Raw genomic sequence first — 26760 nt, forward strand, 5'->3', positions numbered from 1 at the left:
GCGATGCTATAGCGATTGGCTATATCCCATCCCAAGAGATCCTCCACCTGACCAGTCCCAGTTCCCAGCGACCTCCGAAGTTGAACCGTTGACTGAAAGCAAATCCAGAATTCCTGCAGATTCGACATCCGTCAATGAGCCTCCAAAGGCTTGCAGCTCGTTGAATAGATCGTATGTAGATGGCACAGTATTGGGCGACATGCCCTGATTCCATGGTGTCATGTCAGAGAGTCCAGCTTGGTAAGGATTCTGACTGTCATATCCCTGTTGATCCATTGGCAGGGACATTGCAGAAGGGTTTGAGGGCTGACAACTCCTATCCATGCCTTCTTCCATGTGCATGGATGGCTGCACGGATGTCTGCACATCATTATCGTCAACAATCTCCTCGACGCGGGAGCCAGGGCGCGTGTTCATTGGCATCCCTTCACCGTCCTGGATCTGCGCGATGCGGCTTCGCAGCAGGGACAAGAGCGCCTTGTTGCCACCTCGGCACGAGGCAAGCTTGAGCTGTAACTGCGTGAGTATCTCTCTTGGCCTGTCAAGTGTGTCACGCGGGACCAAAATGTTGCAGAGAACCGAGTCGCTGACGGCCCTCGCAATTTCGTAGATCTTGTACTCCTACAAAAGCGTTAGCCCGACCAAGCAGAAGACTGCATTACATGGGATAAACGAGGGGAACTTACCATTGCTGGCCCGTGAGCCTCTACAGCTGTACTGGGAACTCTGGATATAGTCTCGAGGAACTCTCTCGCGATGTGGATCGGATGAGACAGTGAAGTGGACTGCTCGGAAGCAGGGGGCCGACGGCCACGATTTATCGATGCCCTCCAGAGGATGGCCTGCATCCATTGGCGGGTCACATATATGTCTGCGGTCTGGACCTCGTTCTTGAACTCGGAAGCTAGTGGGACCTCGCGTAGTTGTCGTTGTAATAGATCGAGGATGTTGCGGTTGAGAGGGTCCGGTGTTCCATCCGGCTCACGGATCATGTCGTCCATGTCTTGGAGATTGAACACCCCAGACTGATCGAATAGCCAGAACAGATTGACGAGGCGTCGGAAAGCAGGTAGCACATGAGCCTCGTCATCAGCATCATCGAGATTAAGAAACTTGATGTTGCATCGTAATATGACAGGTAGCTGATGCAGCATTGCCACGCCCCTATTCTACGTCGTTAATTTTCAGGCCGAGAAATATCAGCGCCTAAAAGGGCATACCTTTCTGTGACAAAAAGCAACCACAATATCCTCTGCATCATTTGTTGCTCCCTAGGTGGTAGCGGGAGGTACGTTGCTTGTTTATGAAGGCCGAGGAGCTGTGCTATAGTAATGGCCTCCCTGAGATACAGCAAAGACCTCGGGCCGCCGGGGGCGTTGTTCTCGTGGTAGACATGTAAGAAGAACGATATCCTCAATGCGTTGAGGTTCATGGGCGGCACCTGGCCGTGCCGGATCTGTAGCAGTCTCTGCGTCCGCCGGCACTCCGACTCCATCGAGGCCGCCGTCGCGCTGTCTCCGTCCTGGACGCGGTCCAATTTTAACTGAGCCATGGTAGCCGCCCCAACGGCATTCGCCAGAGCGTACGATTCCAAATCGTCAGAGTCGCGGTGCAGCGCTGCCATGATCTCCTCGACGGCGATGATGGGCCAGACGGGGAAGAGGCGGAGGCGGTATATGCACAGGCTCAGCACCAGTGAGTGGGTTGGCGTCGGCTTGCGCTCGATGCTCGGAGGCGACGGCTGGCTGGCGGGGGGCGGACTGTCGGGGACAGCGGTGATGGCCGGCGGTGCTGGATCGACCGCCAGCGGCACGTCCTCCGAACGCCCTGGGTCCATGGGAGCCCACCCGGATGTGTCGCTGCTCTCGTTCGGATCGACGGCAGTCCTGTCATCCGACGCATGGCTTTCCACTTCCTGTACATCTCTGCCCTGGACTTGCGCTATCTGCCGCGTCGTCTTGGCCCGCAGACTCCTCGGTCCGCGTGTGAGCGGGTGCTTGTGAAATGTGCAGGGGATGCGGACGGCAACACAGGCAGCGCACGGCGGTACGCCAGCGCACCTAATCTTGCGCACCTTGCATCCGTCGCATGCTCTCTTGCCGATCTTGCGGCCTGTGGAGGCCATGGTCAAGTAGAGTGCTTGAGGGACTGCGCTCATGCAATGTCCTGGCCAGAGGTTGCCATAAACGGATGGGATCTCAAGTGAGATGTGAGATGTAGGGAGAGAGGTGAGAGAGCTATGCTGAACGTAATGTCTGGGGTTATGAATGCGGGGAAACAATTGGGGATTTACTGGGCTTTTAACATGTTACTAAACCATCGACGGCTCCCTACTCCGTACTGGCGTGACCACCTGAAAACCCTAGCTTCAAGGCTAGTCAAGGTTGGAAAGGGGCCCTAGTCTTCCAGTTGTACGAACCTTGATTCATAATACTCAGAGTGCGTCTGGCCTTGCACAGTCCTCATGAAACTGGTACTCAGGAGCCAATTCACCTCTATCCTTGCATGTTCAGACAAGTTTTCTTTTCAACTTTGGGCTCTTGTTTTCATGTCGAACTATTGCCAGCTGTTAAATTTAAGCATCCCTTGATTTCATGATGGCTGTTATGCCATGAATCCTGCTACTACATATGTGCTTTTGTCTGTCTCTTGCTGAACTAACTACAACTGGCTGTTGCACGACATGCAAGAGTTTTCAAGTTGCAAGCAGTGAGTCAATCGCCTAGTACGAGAACCTAAAGTCATACCGTTTATTTCCATCCTTCTCGCGGGCCTCTTTGTCATCCTGGTAGGCTGCCCGTTCCTCCGAAGTCATCGCCTCCCACGCCGCATCCTTCTTCTTGTTCAAGTGCACCAGGACCTGGCGCTGGATAACGAAAGTGATGAGGCTAAGGCCGCAGATGGACACCAGGACCGCGTTTCCACGCTTGTAGTACGGGGCGTCGTAGGCGCGATAGATCTGGGAGCCGATGAGCGAGCCGACCTGCACAATGACGTTGTACGTGGCCGCGGTGATGGCTCGCTTCTTGACGTCGAATGTGTTTTCAGAGATCCATGAGGATACAATAGGGTGGAAATACGGGTCTTAAGAGAAAACGTGGTTGTTAGTAATGTCTCTTCACCTTCCCTGCAAGAAAGAGCACTCACAGCCGGAGATCATGGTGACAAGGGTGAAGCGGGACCAGTCTCGCCCACCATCAGGGATAGTCAACATGGCAATAAGTAGAGGCATGATCCACGCCTCGCCAAAGATGCAGTGGAAAGCACGCTCGTTGAAGTAGTTGCTGCTGTACGCCAGTGCCAGCATGGTGATGATCTGGAGAACGGCGGAGGGCACAGTGAGCATGTTGGAGTCGAATGTCGAGAAGCCGATGCGCTTCAGCGTGAGGGTCAAGTAGGCCTGGACCGGCGTGGCTGGGATGTATGCCACGAGGCCGATGAAGTACAGACCCCACATCGACTTGTCCGTCCAGGCGCTCTTGATGTCGGCCCAGGTTGCCGGCTCTTTGAGGGCGGTGATACCCTTTGCTGGGTCGTCGCGGAGAATGCGCTGGTTGTACCAAGTTCAGTTGACGATTCCATCAGTAAATTGGACAGGTGTTTCTTACGTTGGTCATGATGAATTCTTCGCGCTCCGTATACCATGGCTTTCGCCAGAGAATGGTCCTCGTCGATGTCGGCGAGGTAGGGAGGTAGATAAAGGACTGCAGGGAGGGAAACCTATGAGCCAGCCAGTCACTTAGAAATTTGCTGCGTTACTTACAATGAAGGCCAGGACGCAAGTCAGTGCACCCTCCAAAACGAAAAGCCAAAACCAACCGGAGTGCCCGTGAATGCCACGCATCTGGAGAATACCTGCAGCTAAAAGCGCAGATATGACCCGAGCAACATTCAGAGTCGACCAGAACGCTGCCAGGCGCACGGAAAGTTCTTTCGATGTATAGAAATAAGTTGCAAAGAGGATAGTTCCTGGACAAAGTCCTCTTGTTAGTGAAAGACTCAACCATATTGACGGACCTGCTTGAGCTTACCAGGGATAAATCCGCCCTCAAACATACCAATCAAGGCACGAGTGATGTAGAACCCGGTGCGGTTGACCATCCAGGCTTGCATCAGGGCTGGCGGTTTGTTGTCAGAGGCAATACCGATGCATTCCAATGGGCTGTCATTGAATTCACTTACAAACCAGGCCCCAGCACATCATGAGCGTGGGGAGGACAAGCCTGAAACCATAGCGCTTGGTGACCATTTGAACAGGGAACTCAGCCGCCAGAAAGAACAAGAGTTGAATGGTTGTGCCCTGCATAATAGTTAGCTCATATGCCGTACTCCTCGGTGCGGAACTTGGTCTTACGTTATTGTAATCATCACTGGTGAGGTGAAGGTCCTGGAGCAGATTATCCGCAAGGGCGTTTGACAAGTTTCCACGATCGAGTTGCAGGCCGAAGAACTTGGACAATCGTAAGTATTCAAGTAATTATATGTTGGAAAGGGACTGTGCACTTACCATCACGCAGAGCCATGTGAGAAGATAAAGGTCGGTCTTGCGCACCAACTTTCTCTCTTCAGCGGGCTCCCAACTGAAAGTCGGATCCCACCTGTGTCTGCCTTCGTAAGACTCGTGAGGCGGTAGAGCCTCGGCGAGGTTCTCTCGGCCGACGGGGACCACAGACAGACGACAGACAGAGATGTCATCGTGGTGGGTGTTGGTGTTCACCGCTTTGGCCTCAATGTCGGTAGTCATCTCGTTTGAAGAGTTCGTATGAGGCAATGATCTTCAATTGAAAAGAACAAAGGGCCTTGAGGATGATACGGGGGCAGTATTGATCTGTAGATGCAGCATAATATGCATGTGCCGGCGGGAGAGCCCGAAGGTTATATGGTGGTCCTGGAGCCTCTAGACGCGATTGCGCCTTCGACACGTCCGATGACAGCAATCGCAAATCACAAAGCCCCTGTTGGTCTCTTTGCTAAACTCGACCACCCCGGACAGGGGCTGGTGTCTGGGGAGGGAATCTGGGGTTGGATGCTCGGCGACATTGACCACTCGGTGCTGCCCCGTCCGTATACTACATAGGTAGTCTGCAGGACTCTGGTGGATCACGCGCCGAGGCTCCAACTCCGAGATTTTCTCCGTGGTGGTGTGCGCCAATGGCGCCATTGACTAACACCGGCTCTTGGCCCAATTCGTGGGGTCGCCGAGGACTGGCGTCGGCTTTTCCCCAGCACCCAGTCGGCGGCTGGGATTAATTGGAGAATCGTCAAGCATGCGGAGTTACTTCCCATGTGTGAGCCCACCCACAGACGAAGGAACCTTGACCAAGTCTCAACGCTCTCCCTCCATGCCATCGCCCTCCGGCCGGGCGCGGATCGGCCGTCAACTCTGATCTCACCTGACTTCATAGCAAGGGACGCTCTATATAAGCACAAGTTGATAGACACACAACTAACCCTTCGAGCACGGAGTTGTGATGTGGACAACGTCTGGTCACTAATCATACCAACTCCAAGGTCAGACACCTCAAAGAGCACAGACACTACCCATCAACAATCTTCTAAGCTTTGTCTCTTCCCTTGTCCATCACCATGCCTTCTGCCATTGCACCCAGCGATGACAAGAACGCTGTCTTTGGCGGCAACCCCGCCTCTCGACCACGCCTCCTCAAGCCCCTGACCTACTCTGGCACCTTGGACAACTTCAAGCATGCCGACGTCACTCCGATTATTGGAACGGAGTACGAGGGCCTGCAGGTCACAGACCTACTCAAGGCGGACGATCAGATGATGAGGGACCTTGCTGTCACGAGTATGTCGATCGTGCCATATCTCTGACCGGCCTATTACGCTCACTAACGTATCTATATGTAGTCTCCCAACGCGGCGTTGTCTTCCTCCGTGATCAGGTTCTCACTCCTGAGCAGATGAAGCAATTCTGCCTGCGCCTGACTGAGGTTGCCGGTTGTGTAAGTATTCCATATGATGTGAGTAGTCACTCAGCGTTCAAACGAGTCTAACCCCGTTCTAGCCCGAGTCTTCCGGCTTGCACGTCCACCCCCTGACCGAAGAGGGCAGCGAACTAGGCGACCAGGTCAGCGTCATCAGCAGCGAGAAGCAGAAGAAGGGCGGCGGCTTGACCCATCAGCTCAGCGACGTCAGCCGCTTCGCCAGTGCCGGATGGCACACCGACATCTCCTTCGAGCCTGTGCCGTCCGACTATGCCATGCTCAAGATCCACACTCTACCTGAGACTGGTGGTGATACCGTATGTGATCTCACTTTGCCTCTCTGCAAGCTTCGTGTGAGATGAGGGCTAAATGTGTGCATGCAGCTGTGGGCATCGGGCTACGAGATCTACGATCGGCTCTCCCCGAGCATGCGTGTCTTCCTCGAGGGACTGACGGCAACTCACGACGCAACTTTCTTCCACGACGAAGCCAGGCGGTTGGGCAACCCCATCCGCCAAGGCATTCGAGGGTCGCCGCTGAATAAGGGCGACGCCCTCCAGGCTGTGCACCCCGTCATTCGCACCAACCGTAAGTCTATCGAATGAAAAGTTCACACTCTACCGTCGTAAAATTAACAAGACTTTCTCTTAGCCGTTACCGGGTGGAAGTCCGTCTACGTCAACAAGGGCTTCACAAAGCGGATCAACGGTGTGACCAAGGACGAGTCGGATCTACTGCTGGGTTACCTCTTCAACCTGGTCACCCAGAACCACGATGCACAGGTGCGCTTCAAGTGGAGGAAGAACGACCTCGCCATCTGGGACAATCGCAGCATGTGGCACTGTGCCACCTATGACTACGCCGAGGCGAGAGCCGGAGACCGCGTCTGCTCCCTGGGCGAGGCACCATACCTAGATCCGGCGAGCAAGAGCCGGAGGGAAGCCTTGGGACTATGAGCAATCAATGTGCACCTACATATGACTTCTTTTTGCTATCAAGCCACCAAATTTTATTTATTCATTAGTCTAATATAGCCCAGTTTATCGTTGGTACTTATGGCTCCGATATATTGATCAGTGATGCAGTCTTTGCTCCCCTAGATCTCAATTATGTTGCTTCTGAATCTGGAAGAAACTGCAACGTAGGTCCCTTTTAATGGCCATAAACGGAGCTCCCGGGTTTGGCATGGGTCGTTGCATCCAAGCAGTGACATGGGAGTTGCCGAGGCAGCCATTGCGCTCTCGATTCGAGCCAAGAGGTAGCATAGGACAGGAACGCTTTTGGAAATGGTTGACATTCCCATAGCAGCTGTCTCTTCATGGGATACTCAGGGTACGACTATTGAAGCGGTGATTCTTTTCATAGATACTCAAGTTTGGCCTCTCACCAATACCACATCTCAAAGTGCGAGTGGGGAAGCAATGCTGGGGTAAACATGGGGTCACCATCCATCCAGAGTGCCAACCTCCACATAACCTGGAGCCTGGATCTTGATGTGTGGGGTTCCAGTGGGAACTCTTGATTGGGGCGACTCTGGGGTGGCTGGTCAATATAGGTAAATTCATGATTTTGGCAAACCGATACAGTTTCTACTTAACAAAGCTCGACCCCAAGATGCTGCGATAAAAGTCTACGAGTGGAAATGCGGTAGATAGTTTTTCGATATCTGGCCTGCATATCTGTGGATGCCCTGAGTGCACAACAAGTGGCCGTCTTCTCTTTTCATCAGCACACAAGACCTGCTAGGCCCTTTCGAATGCCCATGGAGTCTTCGACTACCATTCACAAAGATGAACCATCTTTTTCAAAGCCCCCCCAGGTCGAGTATCATGAGACTGTCCTAGTCTGACTCCGCAATAGCTGCTACAACCGAAGCTTGAAGCTCAATGTCTCTGCTTTTCTCTCTCAGCCTGACACTATCAAAATTCATCGCACAGAACTGCTCTAGCGCGTAATGGAAGAGGAAAGACAGTGGGAACACAACTAAATATACAGATTTGTGATAGGAGCGCACAGGATCAGCCGCTCCATCTGTACGGGGTTGGACCCGAACCTTCTGTATTACTATTTGTGTGATTTGTTTGGGGGCGATGCACGGGACACCGCTATCTTCGCCCCAGCGCAAATGGAGGCGTTTCGTACACTTGAGCGAGGAGATTATGCGGTGTGCCGAGCTTCATGACTGGCCATGCGTGATCACACTGCGGCAGACTGTCACCGAGGAAGGCGGCATGAATTATTTGATTGGCTACTCCTCTGGATGAGGGGTAACGACTCGATGAAAGTCACTAGCAGGTGGTTATAATTAGCATCCATCGCCTGGCTGTGTCCAGGCTGTGTACGCTGCCTACCATTTGATGGGGATATATGAACGGAGAGAATTCCCAACACAGATGGCAGGAAGCTCCTTTTCAAACCGACTTCTAGGATAGATATATGTCGATGCTTTGGTCTTTTACAATGGCCCCGAACGCGTTAAAACCATCCTTTTGAAATCCTGCGAACCCTTTGGAAAGCCATCAGGCAGTCCTAGAGCAAATATGGTCACCGATGCATATCGACACGACATCCCACGGCCGCAGGGCACCAGGGACTTGCTCTAAATGTTGACCGCCGTGCAACGCGTGTCCCCGGCCGCAGGCACTCAGAGCAATCTAATTGAATGCTCACATTTCTCAGCTTGGAGCACTGTCCTTGGCCAGTCATGCCTCGTATCGCTTGCGACCTAGTTGCCTTCTTTCTGCCTTGCGCTTGGCAACTCTGAAATTCGGCAGCTCACCACGGCACAATTGGTACCATCCTCGCCGATAAAGGAGCGGATGAGTTACCTGTCTCTTCCGATCGACGCAATGACCTCGATCTTTCCTTGATCCGACTGGTCTCCCTTCCGGGCCACGCCGCCCGACTTCTATGATGCGCCAGGTCAACCCACCCACTCGGCGGCAAGATACCTGAATACCAAGCGCCGGAAGGGATCAAGGATTTCGATTGGCGGTATGAATCTCCGTGTGACGTGTCGCGGAGGAAAATTGGCCCTTTGGAAGGGCTCGGAAGGGCGTATGCGGCTCGCAGGGACAGTGCTGTGGGAGCTCTCGTGGAACGTCTGGATGATCAAAACCGCGGCTCTGAGAGCTGCTCCTGGCAGTTCTTTCTGCCTCAGCGTTTATTCAATCTGAACTGGAATCACAGCTGAACATTCTTTGCCGCAAAACACTATGAGCACAATGGAGAGTGATCACGGCCTGCGGTTCCCGCTCCAGCCTGATACCGCCCACGATCAGACAGTCCGGCATTATGCTACGACTGAGCCCGGACATTCCGACTGCGAGTATGTCATGGGCAGCCTAATCTCCCTGGGGGCCAGTCACTTACATGAAGCAGTTTTCTGGGCAAATTCTCCTTTGACAGTTGCCGCCGAGGCAATCTCGTTGGGATGGTCCTCATGGGCATCTTGAAAGGGCAAGCAGAGGGCCAACTCAGGTCCGCGTCGCCTCCGAGAACTTGGAAATGCCCATTAGTCCGATGCTCTTTCAGGTCCAAGTCCGACGACTTCATGGAGATGATCGACCATCTGCGCGTCTGCGAACGGTTTCCGGACAAGATACACGAGTTCTGGTGCCCTGAATGCATCACGTCCGACCACGCACAGAGGCCCACACCGCTCAAGATTCCCTGTATGGAGAAGTGCCGGTGCTTCGAGAAGAAGTCCTTTACGGGAAAGGCCGTCAAAGTCATCCGCCGAGCATGCTCCATCAATAGCAGCAAGTCAACGCCAAACTCCCCTGTGTCTTATGTCTCATCAGACATGGCGACGACGAGGAGTGTCTTCGGTGATGCTTACTACCCAGACACGGTGATCCGTCCCAGAAGCTGCGAGCCAAGAGCCATTGATCCCCCCCGGGAGCATCCTAAGCAACCAGGAGCCCCGGAGTATCCTAAGCAGCAGGGACTCGCGACAGCTATCACAACCTCTCCGTGCACATACGTGGGATCGGAGCTGGACGCCAAACAAACCCGTGCAGAACTACCCGATAGTCAAGTTGCAGAGATGTATGGCGACCCAATCGAGGTTTCGCCAGTGCATGAGATGGGTTTTGACAGTTCTTCAGCAACCATAATTGGTGCTTGGAACTCGCTCCAGTCCCCATCAGGATTATCGGAAGTCGGGGCATGGTCGACAGATCCTCTCGTGGGCAGCACGCACACCTCCTATGGCTTCCCTCTGGTCCTTGAGAATCAACAAGAATGGGGCTCTGCCCCAGCTGCCCAATTTCTTTCTGACCAACCTCTCGTCGAAGACCCTCTCGAGATGGATGTCTACAGCCCCATTCACCTCCCAAATTCATCGCAGATACTTCCATGGACGTTTGGACACGATAAGGATGTGCTGAGCCACTTTGACACCGCCAATGGCAGCCTTCCCGGCCGACCCATCATTCCACAAGGGGTACTCCAGCCTCAGAATTCCAACACGGAGGAAGACTCGAAAACAAGGCATTCTTCATTCTCTTCCATGTCCACTTTGGCAGGTTCTATTTTTGACAGAGACGCTATCCAGCCTACTTCATCAAGGACGACAAGTCTAGACAGCAATGAGTTTCCCCCACAACTGCAACATAATAGTCGCACCGAGATTGCACAAATCCAGGCGACGTCTCCTATTGCACATGACTCGCAGAGCGAGTTCCATCGGTGTGATATCTGCGGGAAGAATTTTGAAGGTGACATTCACAAGTTCAAAAAGCACCGGAGAAGGCACACTCCGGCCACTTGTCCATATTGCCTACAGAGGTTGAACTACAGGTACAACATTCCAAATCATGTCAATCGTTACCACCCAACAAAGTCTGAAGAGTATGCTTCGATGTCGGGTAGCCGAAGGGGCCGGCGGCTGGGGCATTTGACGTAGAGGGACATGGAGACTGAAGAAGCAACGAGCTGAGTCAGGATTCTCTGCACGTTTCTCATTGAAAAGGTTTCGCTTTTTAGTTTATATGATAGATAACAATCTATTTCACTCTTCATTTAATTTAAGATATCAATCACATAATGCAAAACGTGCACTAAAGCTCAGGACCTGCCACGAGAATGATGCTCAAGAGTATGAAACATTGATCAAGAAGAGATGGCTGTTATGGATAATGCATGTATCTCTTCAGTGGACCAGAGAATTTCAAGTTACACAGCTACTTAATAGGTAACTGCGCTTTTCATATGTCTTGGCCTGAGCAGGGGGAATCTGTCAATTACACTGTGATCCTCAAGCTCTGTTGGAGTAGGTGCCAGAAGTTAACATCAGGGTCCCTGCCAAGAGAAGGGCTTCTGAGAGGGAAGGCCAGTTGAGCCTCGCATAACCCTCATCCTCTCTGTCACACATGACATGCAGGCAAGCCCTTTCCGGCAGGGCCGCAGGACGTGCAGGTACAAAGGCGCTGTAACCTGGCATGACTATGTTACCACAAGTATCATTCGTATTTCCTCATAGCATATTTACCTAGAAGTACTAGCAGATTCAACATCGCGCGGTATAGATATAACGGGCCCTGTCGAGTCTCGAGGAGGGTGCCACTCTTGCCCTTCAAAGCATTGTGCCATTGTATATAAGTTGGCGTGCTGGTTGATGCTTTGACCTGGAGGGAACCTCACTTGCAACATTCATCACCCTAGACATCCAAGCTTTTATCTCGCAGTCTGCTCCAACCTTCATATCGACGGTCCCAGCCTGTTTTGTTCCGGTAGCCAGGTTCTTCGGATTAATACGTCAACATGAACACAGGGTGAGGCCCGTCCCATCTGGTCAATTCAGGAATAGGAGGCAACTAACCTTGTTTATTAAGACACCACGGCAAATCAACCAAACGTGACAAGGCCAAGTTGACAGCCGATGCACTGGCACAGCTCCCAACCACTACCAACCTAGATTATTATCTGTCAAACGAGAAATCCCATGAACAGATTGCCTGCGGTGTGAAGACAAAGAGAAAGTCGGGCCAAAAGCAGTGTGAGGAATTCGAGAAGCGTTGGAAGGATGCTAGTCCATGAGCTACGTAGGTGGTAAATGCAGCCGAAGGGATGAATTGAAAAGTGTGTATTGGGATTTGGATCAACATGAAGGTTTGGCAATGAAGAGAAAAATGAGGATATTGATTGGAGGATTTAAAGAATTTAATCTTTGCTCTTTGAGTAGTCGGCATATCTTGGGATTGATCTGCTTGATGAAGTTTGTCAGACAGACTAGGAGAGTGTGCGGAGTCAGTATTAATGGATTCACTCTAGACCATCGGAAATACAGTTTATTCTTCATAGTCAACACTAAGAGATGTCTTCTCATGTTTCTTCAACGTCGATGTAAGCTCCTCAACCCTGCCCTGAATCAAAGCAACCGCCTCGGAGCCAAGCGGGATCCTGAACCCAAGCTCCTCAACCCCCTCCATCATCCCGGTTCCATCCACAGCCTCCACGATCCTAAGCGCGCACTTCTCGGGGTCGATCCTCTCGGAACCGGCACCTTTGGTGAGCGCGTCGAGCACGTACTCGGCCGGCGTCCCCTTGTATGCCTCGCTCATCTCCGTCTTGCTGCTGTTGCCCACGAACCCCGTCCGGATGCCGCCCGGCTGCGCCATGAGCACGCGGATGCCGAACGGCGCGACCTCGTTCCTCAAGCTCTCGGTGAAGACGTCGACGGCGGCCTTGCTCGAGTGGTAGGCCCAGACCATGGGCACGCAGAAGAAGGCGCCCGCGCTGGAGACGTTGACGATGGTGCCGCCGCCGCCACTCGGTAGCTGCGCGCGCATCAGCGGCACGGCGAGCTGGCACATGCGCATGAGGCCGAAGACGTTGGTCTCGTAGACGCGCCGCACGCCGTCCAGGTCCGCGTCCTCGATGGTCGCGGCCATGGCGATGCCGGCGTTGTTGACGAGGACGTCGACGCGGCCGTAGATCTTGACTGCGTCGGCGAACTGCTGGGACACGGAAGGCGAGGTGACGTCCAGCTGGGCCCATTTGCCGCCCAGAGACTCGATCTCGGCCACCTTCTCCGGAGTTTTGGAGGGGCTCCGAGACGTGGCGATGAGTCCGTGGCCGGCGGCCAGGATTGCTTTGCAGAGACAGTAGCCCAGCCCGGCCGAACAGCCGGTTACGAGGTAGATCTTTCTCTCTGGAGACATCCTCCTGGCTGTCAGACTGGCTACAATCTTTCGGTTTGATTTATGTTATATTTAAGCCGGATCTATTGTTATCTTTGGCTCAATCAGACAACTGCATATATAGCCACACTTATGCTTGTCTCGGGCAGGCCATACTGTCCGCTCCGGGACGGAGTGGTGGTGTTTACGGAGATAACATTGACTTCTCGGTCCACTAACACGAGCTGAAACCCGGTGTGTTCCCGAATCCCCTGGGAATTCATGAACTGGTAACCCGCCATTTTTCCAATCCCTAAGGGATTCAGCATATCTCCCCCCTTAACCGGGCGGGTCTCGACGTCATGCTCACCAGGCAAATCTCAGACCTGCTGTGTCTTTACAAGTTGAGACATACAAGGCGGATGCACATCATTAAACTAACGAGAACATTGATCAGCCAGACTAAATCTCATCACAATTTACTTTCCACCTCGAATCTTCTCAATAAAAGGTCTGGATCCAACACATGGCAGACCAACAAGTGATCTAAAGTGTACAGACACTTTACGTTATCTTCTTTCATTCCATGACTTTATTCCTGCTGGACCACGCATTTGACCATCCCCTTCCTCACCCCGCAACAAATCTCAATCATGTCCATGTCCATGTCTACCTACATCTACATCTCAACCTTGCCCCTTTCCTCATCAACACTCTCATCAGGATCAAAGTCGAGAAGATCCTCGTTGTCGTCCACGGCCTTCTCCAACCCATCACCCAACAGGCCCTCCTCCTCCTCTTCCCCTTGCTTGACCCCTTGCTCCCTCTGCAGCCCATCCTCCAACCGGTCCCCAACAACGCCGCACAACAGCGCAACCAGACTCGCCACACAGGCGCCCCACGCAAGCGGCACCAAGCCGCCTCCCAGCCGCACCTCCATCCCCGCCGGCACCCCCTCGGCACCCAGCAGCGCCACGAGCCTCGCGCCCGAGACCGTCAGCCCCGCCGCCGCAAGGCCCAGGAACCACGCGGCCCCGACCGCGGCCGCCCGCCGGCAGGCCGGCACGACCGCCGCGCACAGCAGGAGCACCGACGCGGCGTAGTAGCTGTACAGGACCCAGGCCGTCTCGAGCGTCACGCCCCGCGCCGGCAGCGCGTCCGCCAGGGTCTGCAGGAAGGGGTCGAGGCACCAGTTCTCCGCGTCGCCGACGCACGCCCAGGTCTGCGGGTCGAGGCCCAGGCGGCGCGCGGCGGGGACGAGCGAGTACGGCAGCGTGAGCTCGCCGCCCGGGAAGAGGCCGTCGACGTCGTAGACGTAGCCCAGGCGGCGCCAGTCGTCCTGCGCCGCGGGATACTTGAAGCCCAGGGCGTTGAGGAACCAGAAGAACTGCACGCCGTAGGCCGGTGGCGCCGGCTCGGATGACGTGGGAACTAGGCCGTTGAACTGTGTGTGGCGCTGTTGCGTGAGCAAGAGGCGTCTCTCATTCCGCGCGCGTCACAAGGCCGGGAGTGACAGGACTCACCGTTGCGATAGACAGGCTCGGCCAGAGGAAGCCGCCTACCTCGTCGTTGTCGTCGCCGTCGACCATGAGCGTGCCCGACATGCAGATGAGGAAGGCCGAGATGAAGGCCAGGGCGCCGAGGGCGAAGCGCAGGAAGCGCAGGGCGACCACGGCACGCCTCTTTGCTTGCGCTTCGCTGACGGCCATAATCTTTATCGATACTCCCAAGACCGGGATGGACAAGTACTGCGGTGCTCAAGTTCCGGAGAGGATAGTCTTGTTGCGACGTGACTTGCATGTATAGTCGAAGATTTCAGGCACAGGCGGCGTGGTCGTTCTGGATTGTGGCAGTGCAAACCTCGTATTCTTACATCCACGCCACCAACACACGGATCCACCACCGTATACTATTAATACAAGTACGGAGTAGAAACGAAACTACAACTAAAGTCGTCAAGTCAACACTGTAGCATGTTTTTAGAAAAAGACAAGTCTCTGTAGAAGCTAGAGTAGAAGGCTCTGGGTATAACATGTTCATTGCTCATTATGCAATCTAAGGCTACACATCTTCATCTCAAAGTAACCTGAAAATAGCAAAGACGCCTATATAACTTTCCCAAACGCCGACTATGCATTACCAAAACTTTTTGATATATACCTTGCTCTCATCTTTTTTCTACGCCTCAGGAGAAGGTTCAACGTCGTACTCGACGTCAGTCCTAATCACATACTTGGCCCCCTTCCTCACCCCCGTCCCTTCGTGAAGCAAGGCGCCTCTGGTCTCGCCGTGAGGGAAGATGGCGACAGCACCCATGACGGGCTTGACAGGGTAGGCGTTGAGGGTGCCCTCCTTGGCCGCCGGCACGAAGAAGGTGGTCTCGCCGCCCTCGAACTCGTCGTTGAGATAGACGAGGAAGGTGAACAGCGAGCTCTGCTTCTTCCCGGCGGGCGAGGCGTCGTAGACGTATGTGTCGTCGGGGAGGATGCCCGACGGCGGCCAGGCCCCGTCGATGTGGCAGCGGTACTCGGCGCCGGGGACGTAGCGGTAGACGCGGAAGCGGCGGTTGATGCCCCTCGCCTTGCGGCCGCCGACGGAGGCCGGGACGTAAGGGGAGATGCGCGACCAGAGGGCGTCGTGGAACGCGGTGTCGACCACCCAGTAGAAATTGTGCGCGAGGATGCTGATGTCGCCGTCTTCCCGCAGCGGGGCGTCGGGGATGAAGTTGACCGTCTCGCCGGCGGCAATGATGGCTTTGCATTCGCTCGGCGAAAGCACGTTGAGCGCCAGGCCGAGACCGGGAACGACGGGGTGGGGTTGGAAGGAGATGGACGGTCCTTGCGAGGCGAGAGGGACAGCATCGGGCGTGGATGTGTAGAGGATGGCTGGGTGATGGTTCGGTGGCTTCCGGTCGACACCTTCCGTTGTCTCGATGATGCGGAGAGAGTCGCCGAGGGTCACGGACTGCGATTGAAGGAGGGTCTTGTCGAGAACGGATGCGTAGACCTCTTCCCTGTCTGTCGACGAGCGAAGATTCCAGACCTCCTGCACAGCAATGGGATCTGAATGGTTTGGCAAAGCCCTTATGTTGCTGTCGGTAGGCCCAACGACACGCAGAATCGCGTCCACCACGGCGAGGCGGTCGAGGTCTTCTGCCGATCGCTTGACAGTGATGTGCCCGTCGCCGCTAGGTTTCGTCGAGAGGCCGCTGATGATGTCGAGGTCGCGGACCCAGCGACACAGAGCTCCCAGCTTGGGCTGCTCGCCCCGGATCCTCATCTCCGCGAGCAGGATCCTCGCCTCGGTGTATTTGCCATCGACTAGGGCTCCCGAGATCCTCGAGGTAAGATTTGCGCCTTCTGTGGGCCAATTGACGTTAGCAACATGTTGGCGCGAGGTGAGTGCGGGGAGGATGAGGGTGCATGCCGGCATTGTTGACGCCTGTGGTGCAAGCCTGGCGGAATTCATGGACGGCTGCTCGTAAGGGCTTGCACGCTTTCGACTTGATCAGGCTTGGAAATTGTGCGAGCTCTGTCAGGGTCACAATGGTGATGTCGAGTTCCTCGTCAGAGACGATGGTCTGGAGGTTCTTGGGCTCAGGTGATGCGCCATCGGAGGGCGGAGGAGTGATGACTGCGCTGGTCTTGAGCTGCTTGTTGGGCAGCTCGGCCTGGGCCTTTCTCTTGCGCTTGGCAGCCTTGGACTTGGACATGGTGCTGGATTATGCGTCTGTCCACTGGTGTTGCCGTGGAAGAAAGCGACATCGAGTGATTGAGAGTTTGGAAATTCTTGGTGAGGCGACAGAAGTGCGGGGCGCATCTAATCTGACTACGCTAAGCCCTGAGATAAGGTACCTAGGTACCTAGGTAGCTTATCAATCTCCATACTACTCCGTACAAGAACCTTTTAAAGGTGAAGCAGCCCTTTTGGCGGCGGGGACCGTCGCTTTGGCTCGGCTGTAGCCACGGCAAAGGCGACCCGACACCACCTGTAGGGTTTGCCAGCCGAGCCAGCGTACCTGACTGAGATTTCCCCGGGAATTTTTCAAGCTGGAGGCCCTGAAGACAGCCCTGGAAAGAGTGGGTTCCAGCCAGTGATGCAATCCAGTCACACCGCATCTCCCGAGATAACCACACTAAACGAATAGGCTACTGTTCCTAGATCTATTCCCGATGTAGGGGCGACCAAGTATTACTCATTCCTCCCTTTTGCCTTCCTTCTTTCGTTGTTTCAAAGAAGAAAGCAGTCTTTGCCTTAGAGTGCTTTGTTGCTGCTCTTTACTCTTAGACTATGACCAGAGGATAGACGGAGAGACAGACACATGGCGGCGGCGACGCCCTTGTATCGCGCCCTCGTGCGGCGCAAGATCCAGTTCTTTCGCTGGCAGCGCTCCCGCAACAACCCGACAAACCAGCAGCAGCAGAAGCGATCGCAGTCCTCCCACAACCATAACAGCAACAGCAACAGCAGCAGCAGCAGCAACAGCAACAAGCCCGGCCATGCCCGCGAGGAGGACCCCGTGCCCGTGCCCAGCACCGTCGCCGCGCTCCCGCTGTGGCAGAGGCTGGGCCCGCTGACCCGCGCCGCGCAGGCCTACGCCCGGTCGCAGCGCAAGCGGCCCTACGTGACCCAGGTCTGCACCTCGCTCGTCATCTACCTGTGCGCCGACATCTCGGCCCAGCGCATGAACGGCAAGGGCTACGACCCCCACCGGACCGTCCGCTCTCTGATCATCGGCGGCCTGTCCTCCATCCCGAGCTATAAATGGTAAGCAGAACCGGAGAGGGAGAACCGGAGAAGAAGAACCGGGTCTCGCCGACGATCGACTGACACTGACCCGTGCTCACGCTTGTTGCCGGCAAAACAGGTTCGTGTACCTGTCGCACAACTTCAACTACTCGTCGCGCATCCTGTCGCTCCTTGTCAAGATCGGCATCAACCAGGCCTGCTTCACGCCCCTCTTCAACACCTACTTCTTCGCCATGCAGGCCCTGCTGGTCGGCGACACCCTGCCCGAGGTCTGGGACCGCGTCCGCCGCACCGTGCCCGTGAGCGTCGTCAACTCGCTCAAGCTGTGGCCCGCCGTCACCGCCTTCAGCTTCACCTTCATCCCGCTCGAATACCGCAGCGTCTTTGCCGGCACCATCGCCGTCGGCTGGCAGACGTACCTGGCATACCTCAACCGGCAGGCCGAGGAGGAAGAGGCCAGGGAGAAGATGGCGCACCTGTCCTCTCATGCTCAGGCTCAGGCTCAGGCTCATGCTCAGGATCAGGCTCATCAGGCTCTCCCCGAGACCATATCCGACAAGATACCCAAGAAGGCCACCGCCTGATCTGAGGCGGGCTTTTCTTTTGCTAAATCAAGTTGCATATGCATTTGCGCACATGGCGTTTAGGGTTGCCTGCATAGACCTTTAGATCATTAAAACATGAGGACAACACATCTGATGAATATTTCGAGAGGAAAAAGATCATGTGGAAAACTTTTCTCATCGTTGCGCAGGGAGCGAATGAGTTCCAAGGTTCTTCTTGGCTGTTGGCTGTACAGTGAGCACATGCCGTAACTGCACTGTGGGGCACCCGAAACGCGCAGCCGAGAATTCTCCGCCAGAATTTGGAGCGAGACCTCTCAGATGATGCCGCTCCGCCTGTGACGACCGCTCGCTATCCGTCCATTCATTATCAACCACGCAAGCCATTGAGTCCTGGCCTGGGTCCAGGCTCCATCCTCGACCATGGCCCTTCCCTATGTGCAAGCGAGGACCGCCCTCTACTCGGCCCTGCGCCCGCTGAGAGCTCCCCGGCTGGCCCCGTCCCTCCGCCGACCACACCACCGGCAGCAGCAGCGCCGCCCCGCGTCCACCTCGTCCTCGTCCTCTTCGTCCCAGGGCAGCACCGACTCCCTCCTCCTCGCGCGCGCAAAGACGGTCCTCTTCGGCACCGCCGCCGCCGCCTCCCTCTACGTGGCCTGGCTCTACGCCACCGACACGCGCGCCTCCTTCCACCGCTTCCTCGTGCCCCGGCTGCTGCGCCTCGCCTTCCCCGACGCCGAGGACGCCCACCACGCCGGCACGAGGTCCCTCAAGACCCTCTACGCCCTGAACCTGCACCCGCGCGAGCGCAAGGCCGACCCCCGCGAGCTGGCCGTCTCCGTCTACGGCGCCCGCCTGGCCAACCCCGTCGGCATCTCGGCCGGGCTCGACAAGGACGCCGACATCCCCGACGTGCTCTTCGACCTCGGCGCCGGCGTCGTCGAGGTCGGCGGCTGCACGCCCCGCCCGCAGGCCGGCAACCCGCGCCCGCGCGTCTTCCGCGTGCCCTCGGTCGACGGCATGGTCAACCGCTACGGCCTCAACAGCCGCGGCGCCGACGCCATGGCCGCCCGGCTGCGCCACCGGCTGCGCACCTACGCCCGCTCCGCCGGCTTCACCGAGCAGGAGGTCCTCGACGGCGCCGCGGGCGTGCACCCGGGCTCCCTGCGCGCCGACCGCCTGCTCTGCGTCCAGGTCGCCAAGAACAAGGACACGGACGGGCGCGACGTCGCCGCCGTCGCCGCCGACTACGCCTACTGCGTGCGCCGCCTGGCGCCCTACGCCGACGTCCTCGTCGTCAACGTCAGCAGCCCCAACACGCCCGGCCTGCGCGACCTGCAGGCCGCCGAGCCGCTGGCGCGCATCCTCGAGGCCGTCGTCGGCGAGGCCGCGCGCTCCTCGGCCCGCGCCGTCCGCCCCCGCGTCATGGTCAAGGTCTCGCCCGACGAGGACGAGGACGCGCAGATGGAGGGCATCTGCCAGGCCGTGTGGCGCAGCGGCGTCGACGGCGTCATCGTCGGCAACACGACCAACCGCCGCGCGGGGCTCGTGCCCGAGGGCGTGAGGCTGAGCGCCCGCGAGCAAAAGGCGCTGGCCGAGACGGGCGGCTTCTCGGGCCCGGCCATGTTCGAGCGCACGCTCGACCTGGTCGGCCGGTACCGCAAGATGCTCGACGGGCAGTCGCTGGCCGGCGAGGAGCAGCAGAAGGTCATCTTTGCGACGGGCGGCATCACCAACGGCGAGCAGGCGCTCAAGATCCTGAACGCGGGCGCGAGCGTGGCCATGGTGTACACGGGCATGACGTACGGTGGCGCGGGCACGGTCACCAGGATAAAGGGCGAGATGAGGCAGCAGCTGGCGTCATAGAAGTGTAAAAAGTGTGCAATTAGCCGCAATCATAGAATCGATTTTGTTTTGTTGTCTGGTCACCCCTGACTGACCTAACCTAGTGCTGTTGCTCCTGACGGCAAGCTTATTCTATCCTAAGTTGAATCTTTTTAAAACCAGTTGTTGTCAATCTGAAAAAAGACACTATGCTCACTTCTGATCTGATCCTGTATCCCAGGTCTATCTTAATGCGAAGAAAACAAACCCAACAAGCACCCAAAGTCTCCTCCAAATCGCCAGCCTCCCAGCAAGTTCCAGGAGACCTCACCTACCTACCTACACGGCCGACTCCATTTGCCCTCCTCGTACCTCCTGACCGAGTTCCCCTTGCACACGAGGCAGTGCATCACGTGGACCCCCTCCCACGGGTGCTCGTAGTGGAACTTGACCGGCACGAAGCTCCCGCAGTCGACCCAGCCGCAGAACCCGCCGACCCAGTCCAACGAGTTGCTGCGCAGGTACTCCATGTCGCGCCACAGCGCCCGCGCCGCGCGCTCCTCCAGGCACTCGAGGTGGTCCCGCAGGTCGAACCTGCGGCCGCAGCAGGTCGAGCCCGCGACGCGGAACGCCACGTCGTTCGCCTCGTCGAAGACGCGGTCCAGGGCCCGCCCGTCCGCCACTTGCTGCGGCTGCGGCATCATCGGGCCGCCCGCGACCGCCGCCGCGGCGTCCAGCGCCGGGACGGAGTCCGGTTTCGCGAGGCCCGCGGCCTCGCGCAGCCGGATCCAGCGCCCGATCTCCTGCTTGCAGGCGCGGACCGTCGTGCTCACGGCCCGCGCCGCCGCCACCAGGCACGCCCGGCACAGCACGTGGCCGCAGGGCAGCACGTGGACCCCGCCCTGCGGCAGCGGCGCGCGGCAGTCCCGGCAGGGCCAGTGCGGTGCTCGATAGACGTCGACGGCGGCGGCGGGGCCGCGGTCCAGGATCTCGCGGTCTCTCCCGGACAGCTCGTGCGAGCAGGACATGTTCGCGCCGCACGAGGTGAAGACGGGGAGCTTCTCCGCGACGTCGAAGGGCGGGGGCAAGGGGTCTTGGTTCGGCAGGACCGTGGCCGCTGCGCCGCTGATGCGCGAGCGGAGGAAGGCGCGGAGGGTATGGACAGAGTCAGCCCTGGCAGCAACAGCAGGGGCTTGTTGCGCGGCCAGAGCATGGGCTGGTGACGCAGCCGCGTCAGGGACCGGTTGCGCCGCCGCGTCGGGGACCGGTTGCGCTGCGTTAGGGTCAGGCTGCGCGGCAGCAGGGGCTGCTTGCGCCTCGAGAGGAGCAGGCTGCGCCTCGGGAGGGACTGGCCCTGGCGAGGCTCTATTAGCTTCATCCATGGCGGGCGATATCGGGGTGGGAAATGAGAATCAAGCACAAACGGCCTGTTTTGACGTCTTCCAGAAGACTGCTGCGGCCGCTTTGCACTTCGCGTGGAATGCTATAAGTGGCCGCCGGTTACCTTTGGCAAGTCAATCCAATTGGTAACTTCAAGGATCAGCCTCCTCTTACTGATGCCCCTTGGCAAGACTTTGCTTGAGTTCAATGAATTTCTTCCAATTGTGAAGGTGGCATTGCTCTTATAAGTTGTTGGTCCAAGATTGAAAGCAACAAGGTTCATGTGGGCGGACGAGACAATGAGGATAAAGAAATTGTTTGCACACAAAGCTGGCCCTTGTTTTCTGTTGTCTTATATCGAGGACAAAGATGTTGAGCAGACAGATCTTTGTTGTCCAGTGATTCATCTCGCGGGTACCAAGCTTTTGTTCCACTATGAACACTCGACACACACCCTTCTACACCGACACAGAGTTGGTAGTGCTATTGCAAAACGTCCGTGAATCGTCTAAGCTGACCAATAGATCCGTTATAGACTTGCATTACAGAGAGCATTGTTTCGGATTTCTTGTTCGGATATCACGTCGTCAACGAGGCTGCACCTTGTAGTGCCAGCCTTTTGCAGATATCAAGCTACATTGAAACATTTTAGTAACATGACTTCAACCACTATTCGTATATTTACGCATCGCCAGCTATAGTTAAGACATGCCGACTTGATAATAGAATAATAATGTCGTGTCGACACAGAGGCCGGGAGCAACATCGAGGCATAAGGCATCCTCTCTGAGGGAAAGTAGTGCTTGCCGGAGTAATGACTTGGGGAATTATGAACCAGACCAAACCTCGATCTGTAATTGTGTGACCCGACAAGTTTGTCCCCAGGGTTGCCATCTCATTTCAAGGCCAAGGCACTGAAGAGTTTCTTAGCTGGTTTCATGTTTAGTAACACTGGAAGCTTTCATATTTAGTATCACTGAAAGATGTTCAGTCACGTTGTCGTTCTCACCGATTTTCCATCTACCTGGCACGAGGTCGGTATCCTGGTCATGGAGTGGACTGGACTGTGGCCAAGACCGTGCCGAATTGCCCGTGCCGTTGGTAACGCCCACCACCAACCAGTCACAACGCGAAAACGAGACAACCAACGTCACCCCTGAGTGGCATGATTCCCCAGCACTTTAACCGGTACCGAAATGAGTGAGGCTCAGGCATTTTGGTTCAAGTACGCACTATACATAGCCCCAGCCATCTCACCATCATGCCGGGCGTTTCTCCTTTGATCTTCGGTCCGCCGAGCAGTTGTGATGCTTTTCAAATCTGCCACAATTCTGCGCAGTGTCGCGGCGCTCTTGCTCCTCATAGGTGAGTGGCGCAACCTTCTTCCACGATCTGAACCCGACCTTTGACCAGGTAGCGACAGGGGTCGCGCAGGCTGCTCAATGCGGCAACGTCACAATCAGCAGCGCTTCTGACGCCGATGAGGTGCGGAAGCAATGTACGGCGCTCGAGTCTCTGCGCTTCTCGAACAATCTGACCGAAAGTGTGAACTTGGACGGCATCGAGACGGTTGGCTTCGTCTACCAGCACGATGACTGCTGGGGTGGAGATGGAGAGCAGGGAGACTGTCGCACGGTGCCTCCCTTTTCAATATCGTCGTCCACCCTCACCAACATCACTCGCGGCCTGGAATTCGGCCGCTTCGTCGGCTTGCGGGAGCTGTCGTTGCCCAACCTCGCGTCGGTCGAGGGCGACTTCCGCATGGGCCGGATGCACCAGCTTGAGGTGATTGACATCACGAAACTCGTGAGGGTGGGATCGCTCATGATCGAGGCTTACAAGCTCAAGACCATCCGACACGAGAGGTTGGATGAGTTGACCAGCACTTTCGGGGTAGGCGGTGTGAGCCTCTGGGACGTTGGCTCTGTCGACTCAGTCGACAGCTTCTTCAAGAACCCTATCCGCTCGAACGAGACAGACCTGCCTCCAACTATATCGCTCAGATCCGCTACGATGCCTAAAGTCAGAGCCGTCACTATCGGATGGTCTAGATTGGCATCGCTCAGCATCATAGGCGACGATGTCTCCGTCACATTGGGCGGTGGCAGCACCGACTCTATCGAGATTGACGAGATCAAGCTAATGGGCAACTTTTCCGCGTTTCGACGGCATCCCTCGGTCAAGAATCTTACTGTTGGCTCGTTCAAGCTCGAAGCATCGAAGACAATGCCTACGGAAATCGACCTGCCCTTCGACCAGGTCTCCAACATAAGCCTGTACAATAATGAGAAACTGCAGACGATCAACTCCACGCCCAAAGCAGTCGGGTGGAACCTCTCGCAACTCAGCATCTACTACAACCCCAGCCTTTCTCTCGATTCCGAGAACCGCCCAGGCTTGCAGTGGTACTGGCCACGAGATCATGACCTTTGGTGGCTCGCTATTTCGGATACCAATATCTCGAATGCGTTCTTGTGAGTACGGCTCGAGTCGAATCTGGCATGGCTAGCAAGCTGATGTGCCGTATAGTACTTCCTTTCTCGGCTACCACGCAGCAAGCGATGGCCGAGGGCCCAAGGTTCTTGGAAGCTTCGACGTAGAACCGCGATATAAGCAGCCATTGCCTTTCAACTGCACGCCGTTTTCGGACTTGAAGGCTCGCGGCGTGTTTCCTGGACATTTCCGCTGCCTTGATCAGAAAGCCAACGGCGCTGCTCTGACTACAATTCACAGTTACCTGGCCATGGCCACGATGCTGCTTACTGCGTTGCTTGCTCTCATTTGATACCCAGTCTTAGACGGATGGTTGGCTATGAACAAAGAGAATAGCTGGGAATCCACTTCTCGTCGTCCATACTTCTCTAACGAGCCTATTCCGTGTGATGCTAAGAGTACTTGCCATTATTACCCCTGGCAATCATGCGAGACCTAACACCACGGGCGGCCCTAAGGGTCAGCAGAGAATCATGTGCCAACTAGGATGGACCTATTCATTTTCTTAACGAAGCTGGAACTCCTGGACAGATGCTGAAGTCCTTTACCAGGGGTCAATTTATAAGGCATCGTGTGGTAACATACGCTGCCCTATCGCAGCGTACCGAGACTACATGTAATCCTGACAAGGTCGAATTGGATTTGACATATCTCCTTGAAGCTCAAAACCAGCCGCCTTCGTTTCAACAGGGGTCAAAGCCAGTAGAACCTCTTGAGCACTTCTCGAAGGAACGGAAAATAATCAAAATACAAATCGAACTTGCCTTGTTGATCATATCAGGATCCAGGAATATCGATGTTCAAGTTGATAACGAAAGTTCAGCTTTCTATTAAAATTGCATCCTTTACGACCTGATCTCAACGTCCTAACAGGTGAAGTAGAGAAATACGCTTGCAAAGACTTGGAAAAAAAATACAACTCCAATCCCATTCCCATTCCTAATTCCTTCATAAGTTTCACGTCGATATACGTTTGCCAGAAACACGCTCCATCTCGTTTGCAAAGAAGCTAGCATTACCTGACTTCACAGAACCATCACAACATCCACTGGCTCGCACATCTCAAGGCCGACTACCCGCGGCTGTCCTTCCAGCCCTCCTTATATCAAGATCCTCCCTAGAATAGTCACAACTGAAACCATCTGGCCCACACCCACGAACTCGGACTCAGGGTTATTACCAGTGTCCGAAGGTCTGAGCCATCCCGATTTGTCGACCCAGTTCCGAAGACTGAAGACGTGGTAACACGAATACGTCGTGACAGCGAAGCAGAAACACCACACAAAGACCCAGATGAGTATAGTAAAATTTGCACAGCAACGAGGACGTTTCTGTTTTCGAGGTTTGTTCGCTATTGAGTCGTTGATGCCCACCTCCCACTTTCTGTTGAGCCACCAGTATGCCCCCTGCCAGACCAGGGCGAACAGGAAGCACACGGTCAGCGCGCAAGCCAAGCGGAATTCCAGCATTTGCGAGGGCGAATTGGCATTTTCGTAGGGTTCGATGCCACGCAAGATTTCTGTGCGATTTTCTAGTAGAGCGTATGGCCTCACGTGTCTGTCGAGAAAACAAGCCGTGGGGAGCAGCATCATGCTGCTCGTTGTGTTGCCTCGCGGGTCGCGAGCGGGGAACCGGCCATCCTTTACGTTGGCTTGGGCCAGCAAGTTGACGATGCAGAGGATGAACACGGCAGCCATGAAGAGGGTCCGAAGGATTGTGCTGAGCATCTGGCGCGCGCCGCTACGGCCCCAGAACTCCGGGAGCCACAGCGCAATCACGACAAAAGTGGCACAACAGGTTAGGTTCATATACAGGACGACGCGGAAATGATACAGCAGGATGATGCATCGCGAGCGTAGCCAGAAGTTGATACTGTAGGCAAGCATGAGCAACATCTGTGCATCCGCAAACGCTACCATGGACGTCAGGAGGACCTCGTTGCTCTCGAAGCGTTTGGATCTGCGGTGTGAGACAAATTATTAGTAAAGCCGCCCTGGTCGCCTCCGTCACTGCGTGCGTTGGGAGAATATTCTCTTACGGGCGGCCGTCTGATACGTCTATTGCAGGTTTCGAGGCTTGGCCCCGAAGGCTGAGACCATAAATACGGAAGGGCAAGCCCGACCTGTCATGTAGGTGCTTCAGACGGAAGCTGCTCTTGAACATAGCGATGAGTCCAAAGATGATAGTCAAGAAGCAAGGGGCGAAGAACCCGACCAAGACCTGATTACAAAGTGCCAGTCAATGAGAAAGCAACATCAGACATAACAAGAAAGGCATGATGTATCTTGTTGACCTACGCCGATACCTGCGATGTCAGGGTCGCCAGGCAACTGACTCCGTTTGTAGTCACCAAATGCAGAGATAGTTCCGTTAGGGAAGGATTCAACGTCGCATTTAATCGTTTTCCCTGTTATCCGTAGACAATCTTCCCCCAGTTCGATGGAGAACATGGACCCCATGGTGGCGAAACTAATGCTCCTGCCAAGCTATTGACGAAAGTGAAATTGGAAGTAGAGGTGCGGTGCGAGTGTAGGAAGAGGATAGTGAGAAGAACTGGAGACTGGTCCTTGTCATCAAGGATTTTCTGGGATTTAAATACTCGGGCACCACCAGAATGCCGTTCTTGTGCAACCTCAAGTCTACACTTCAAGGCCAGAGTGTGATGAGACGGCCCAGGGGTAC

General features: G+C 55.5%; 11 protein-coding genes across 11 annotated transcripts; 6 read left to right on the plus strand and 5 right to left on the minus strand.

Annotated features, from left to right (window-relative positions):
• Positions 1 to 6: 6 nt before the first annotated feature.
• On the minus strand, positions 7 to 4744 carry E0L32_000466 (uncharacterized protein; the record flags this gene model as incomplete). Its single annotated transcript, XM_031139102.1, has 11 exons — positions 7 to 621; positions 687 to 1164; positions 1221 to 2237; positions 2748 to 3084; positions 3148 to 3550; positions 3643 to 3720; positions 3764 to 3969; positions 4032 to 4118; positions 4183 to 4300; positions 4355 to 4450; positions 4508 to 4744. The coding sequence occupies 11 exons, from the start codon at positions 4742 to 4744 to the stop codon at positions 7 to 9; spliced, it is 3672 nt and encodes a 1223-aa protein (XP_030995783.1).
• Positions 4745 to 5586: 842 nt separating this feature from the next.
• Positions 5587 to 6901, plus strand: E0L32_000467 (uncharacterized protein; the record flags this gene model as incomplete). The annotated part of the gene is made up of 5 exons (XM_031139113.1): positions 5587 to 5806; positions 5869 to 5963; positions 6026 to 6262; positions 6329 to 6533; positions 6597 to 6901. The coding sequence occupies 5 exons, from the start codon at positions 5587 to 5589 to the stop codon at positions 6899 to 6901; spliced, it is 1062 nt and encodes a 353-aa protein (XP_030995784.1).
• A 2268-nt stretch (positions 6902 to 9169) lies between these two features.
• On the plus strand, positions 9170 to 10741 carry E0L32_000468 (uncharacterized protein; the record flags this gene model as incomplete). Its single annotated transcript, XM_031139125.1, has 3 exons — positions 9170 to 9273; positions 9480 to 10637; positions 10690 to 10741. 3 exons carry the CDS (start codon positions 9170 to 9172, stop codon positions 10739 to 10741), a joined length of 1314 nt encoding a protein of 437 aa, XP_030995785.1.
• Positions 10742 to 12238: 1497 nt separating this feature from the next.
• Positions 12239 to 13111, minus strand: E0L32_000469 (uncharacterized protein; the record flags this gene model as incomplete). The annotated part of the gene is made up of 1 exon (XM_031139136.1): positions 12239 to 13111. The coding sequence occupies one exon, from the start codon at positions 13109 to 13111 to the stop codon at positions 12239 to 12241; it is 873 nt and encodes a 290-aa protein (XP_030995786.1).
• Positions 13112 to 13722: 611 nt separating this feature from the next.
• E0L32_000470 (uncharacterized protein) lies at positions 13723 to 14862 on the plus strand (the record flags this gene model as incomplete). The annotated part of the gene is made up of 3 exons (XM_031139147.1): positions 13723 to 13736; positions 13793 to 14465; positions 14608 to 14862. The coding sequence occupies 3 exons, from the start codon at positions 13723 to 13725 to the stop codon at positions 14860 to 14862; spliced, it is 942 nt and encodes a 313-aa protein (XP_030995787.1).
• Positions 14863 to 15247: 385 nt separating this feature from the next.
• E0L32_000471 (uncharacterized protein) lies at positions 15248 to 16781 on the minus strand (the record flags this gene model as incomplete). Its single annotated transcript, XM_031139158.1, has 2 exons — positions 15248 to 16564; positions 16614 to 16781. The coding sequence occupies 2 exons, from the start codon at positions 16779 to 16781 to the stop codon at positions 15248 to 15250; spliced, it is 1485 nt and encodes a 494-aa protein (XP_030995788.1).
• A 609-nt stretch (positions 16782 to 17390) lies between these two features.
• E0L32_000472 (uncharacterized protein) lies at positions 17391 to 18402 on the plus strand (the record flags this gene model as incomplete). The annotated part of the gene is made up of 2 exons (XM_031139169.1): positions 17391 to 17836; positions 17937 to 18402. The coding sequence occupies 2 exons, from the start codon at positions 17391 to 17393 to the stop codon at positions 18400 to 18402; spliced, it is 912 nt and encodes a 303-aa protein (XP_030995789.1).
• Positions 18403 to 18804: 402 nt separating this feature from the next.
• On the plus strand, positions 18805 to 20247 carry E0L32_000473 (uncharacterized protein; the record flags this gene model as incomplete). The annotated part of the gene is made up of 1 exon (XM_031139180.1): positions 18805 to 20247. The coding sequence occupies one exon, from the start codon at positions 18805 to 18807 to the stop codon at positions 20245 to 20247; it is 1443 nt and encodes a 480-aa protein (XP_030995790.1).
• A 293-nt stretch (positions 20248 to 20540) lies between these two features.
• On the minus strand, positions 20541 to 21587 carry E0L32_000474 (uncharacterized protein; the record flags this gene model as incomplete). Its single annotated transcript, XM_031139191.1, has 1 exon — positions 20541 to 21587. The coding sequence occupies one exon, from the start codon at positions 21585 to 21587 to the stop codon at positions 20541 to 20543; it is 1047 nt and encodes a 348-aa protein (XP_030995791.1).
• Positions 21588 to 22892: 1305 nt separating this feature from the next.
• Positions 22893 to 24370, plus strand: E0L32_000475 (uncharacterized protein; the record flags this gene model as incomplete). The annotated part of the gene is made up of 3 exons (XM_031139202.1): positions 22893 to 22950; positions 23003 to 24059; positions 24115 to 24370. The coding sequence occupies 3 exons, from the start codon at positions 22893 to 22895 to the stop codon at positions 24368 to 24370; spliced, it is 1371 nt and encodes a 456-aa protein (XP_030995792.1).
• An 808-nt stretch (positions 24371 to 25178) lies between these two features.
• On the minus strand, positions 25179 to 26537 carry E0L32_000476 (uncharacterized protein; the record flags this gene model as incomplete). Its single annotated transcript, XM_031139213.1, has 3 exons — positions 25179 to 26037; positions 26117 to 26298; positions 26376 to 26537. 3 exons carry the CDS (start codon positions 26535 to 26537, stop codon positions 25179 to 25181), a joined length of 1203 nt encoding a protein of 400 aa, XP_030995793.1.
• Between the last annotated feature and the right edge of the window lie 223 nt (positions 26538 to 26760).

The sequence above is a fragment of the Thyridium curvatum genome (genome assembly GCF_004353045.1).
Source record: "Thyridium curvatum strain D216 chromosome Unknown NODE_2_length_892811_cov_85.036431, whole genome shotgun sequence".
Lineage (NCBI taxonomy): Eukaryota > Fungi > Ascomycota > Sordariomycetes > Thyridiales > Thyridiaceae > Thyridium > Thyridium curvatum.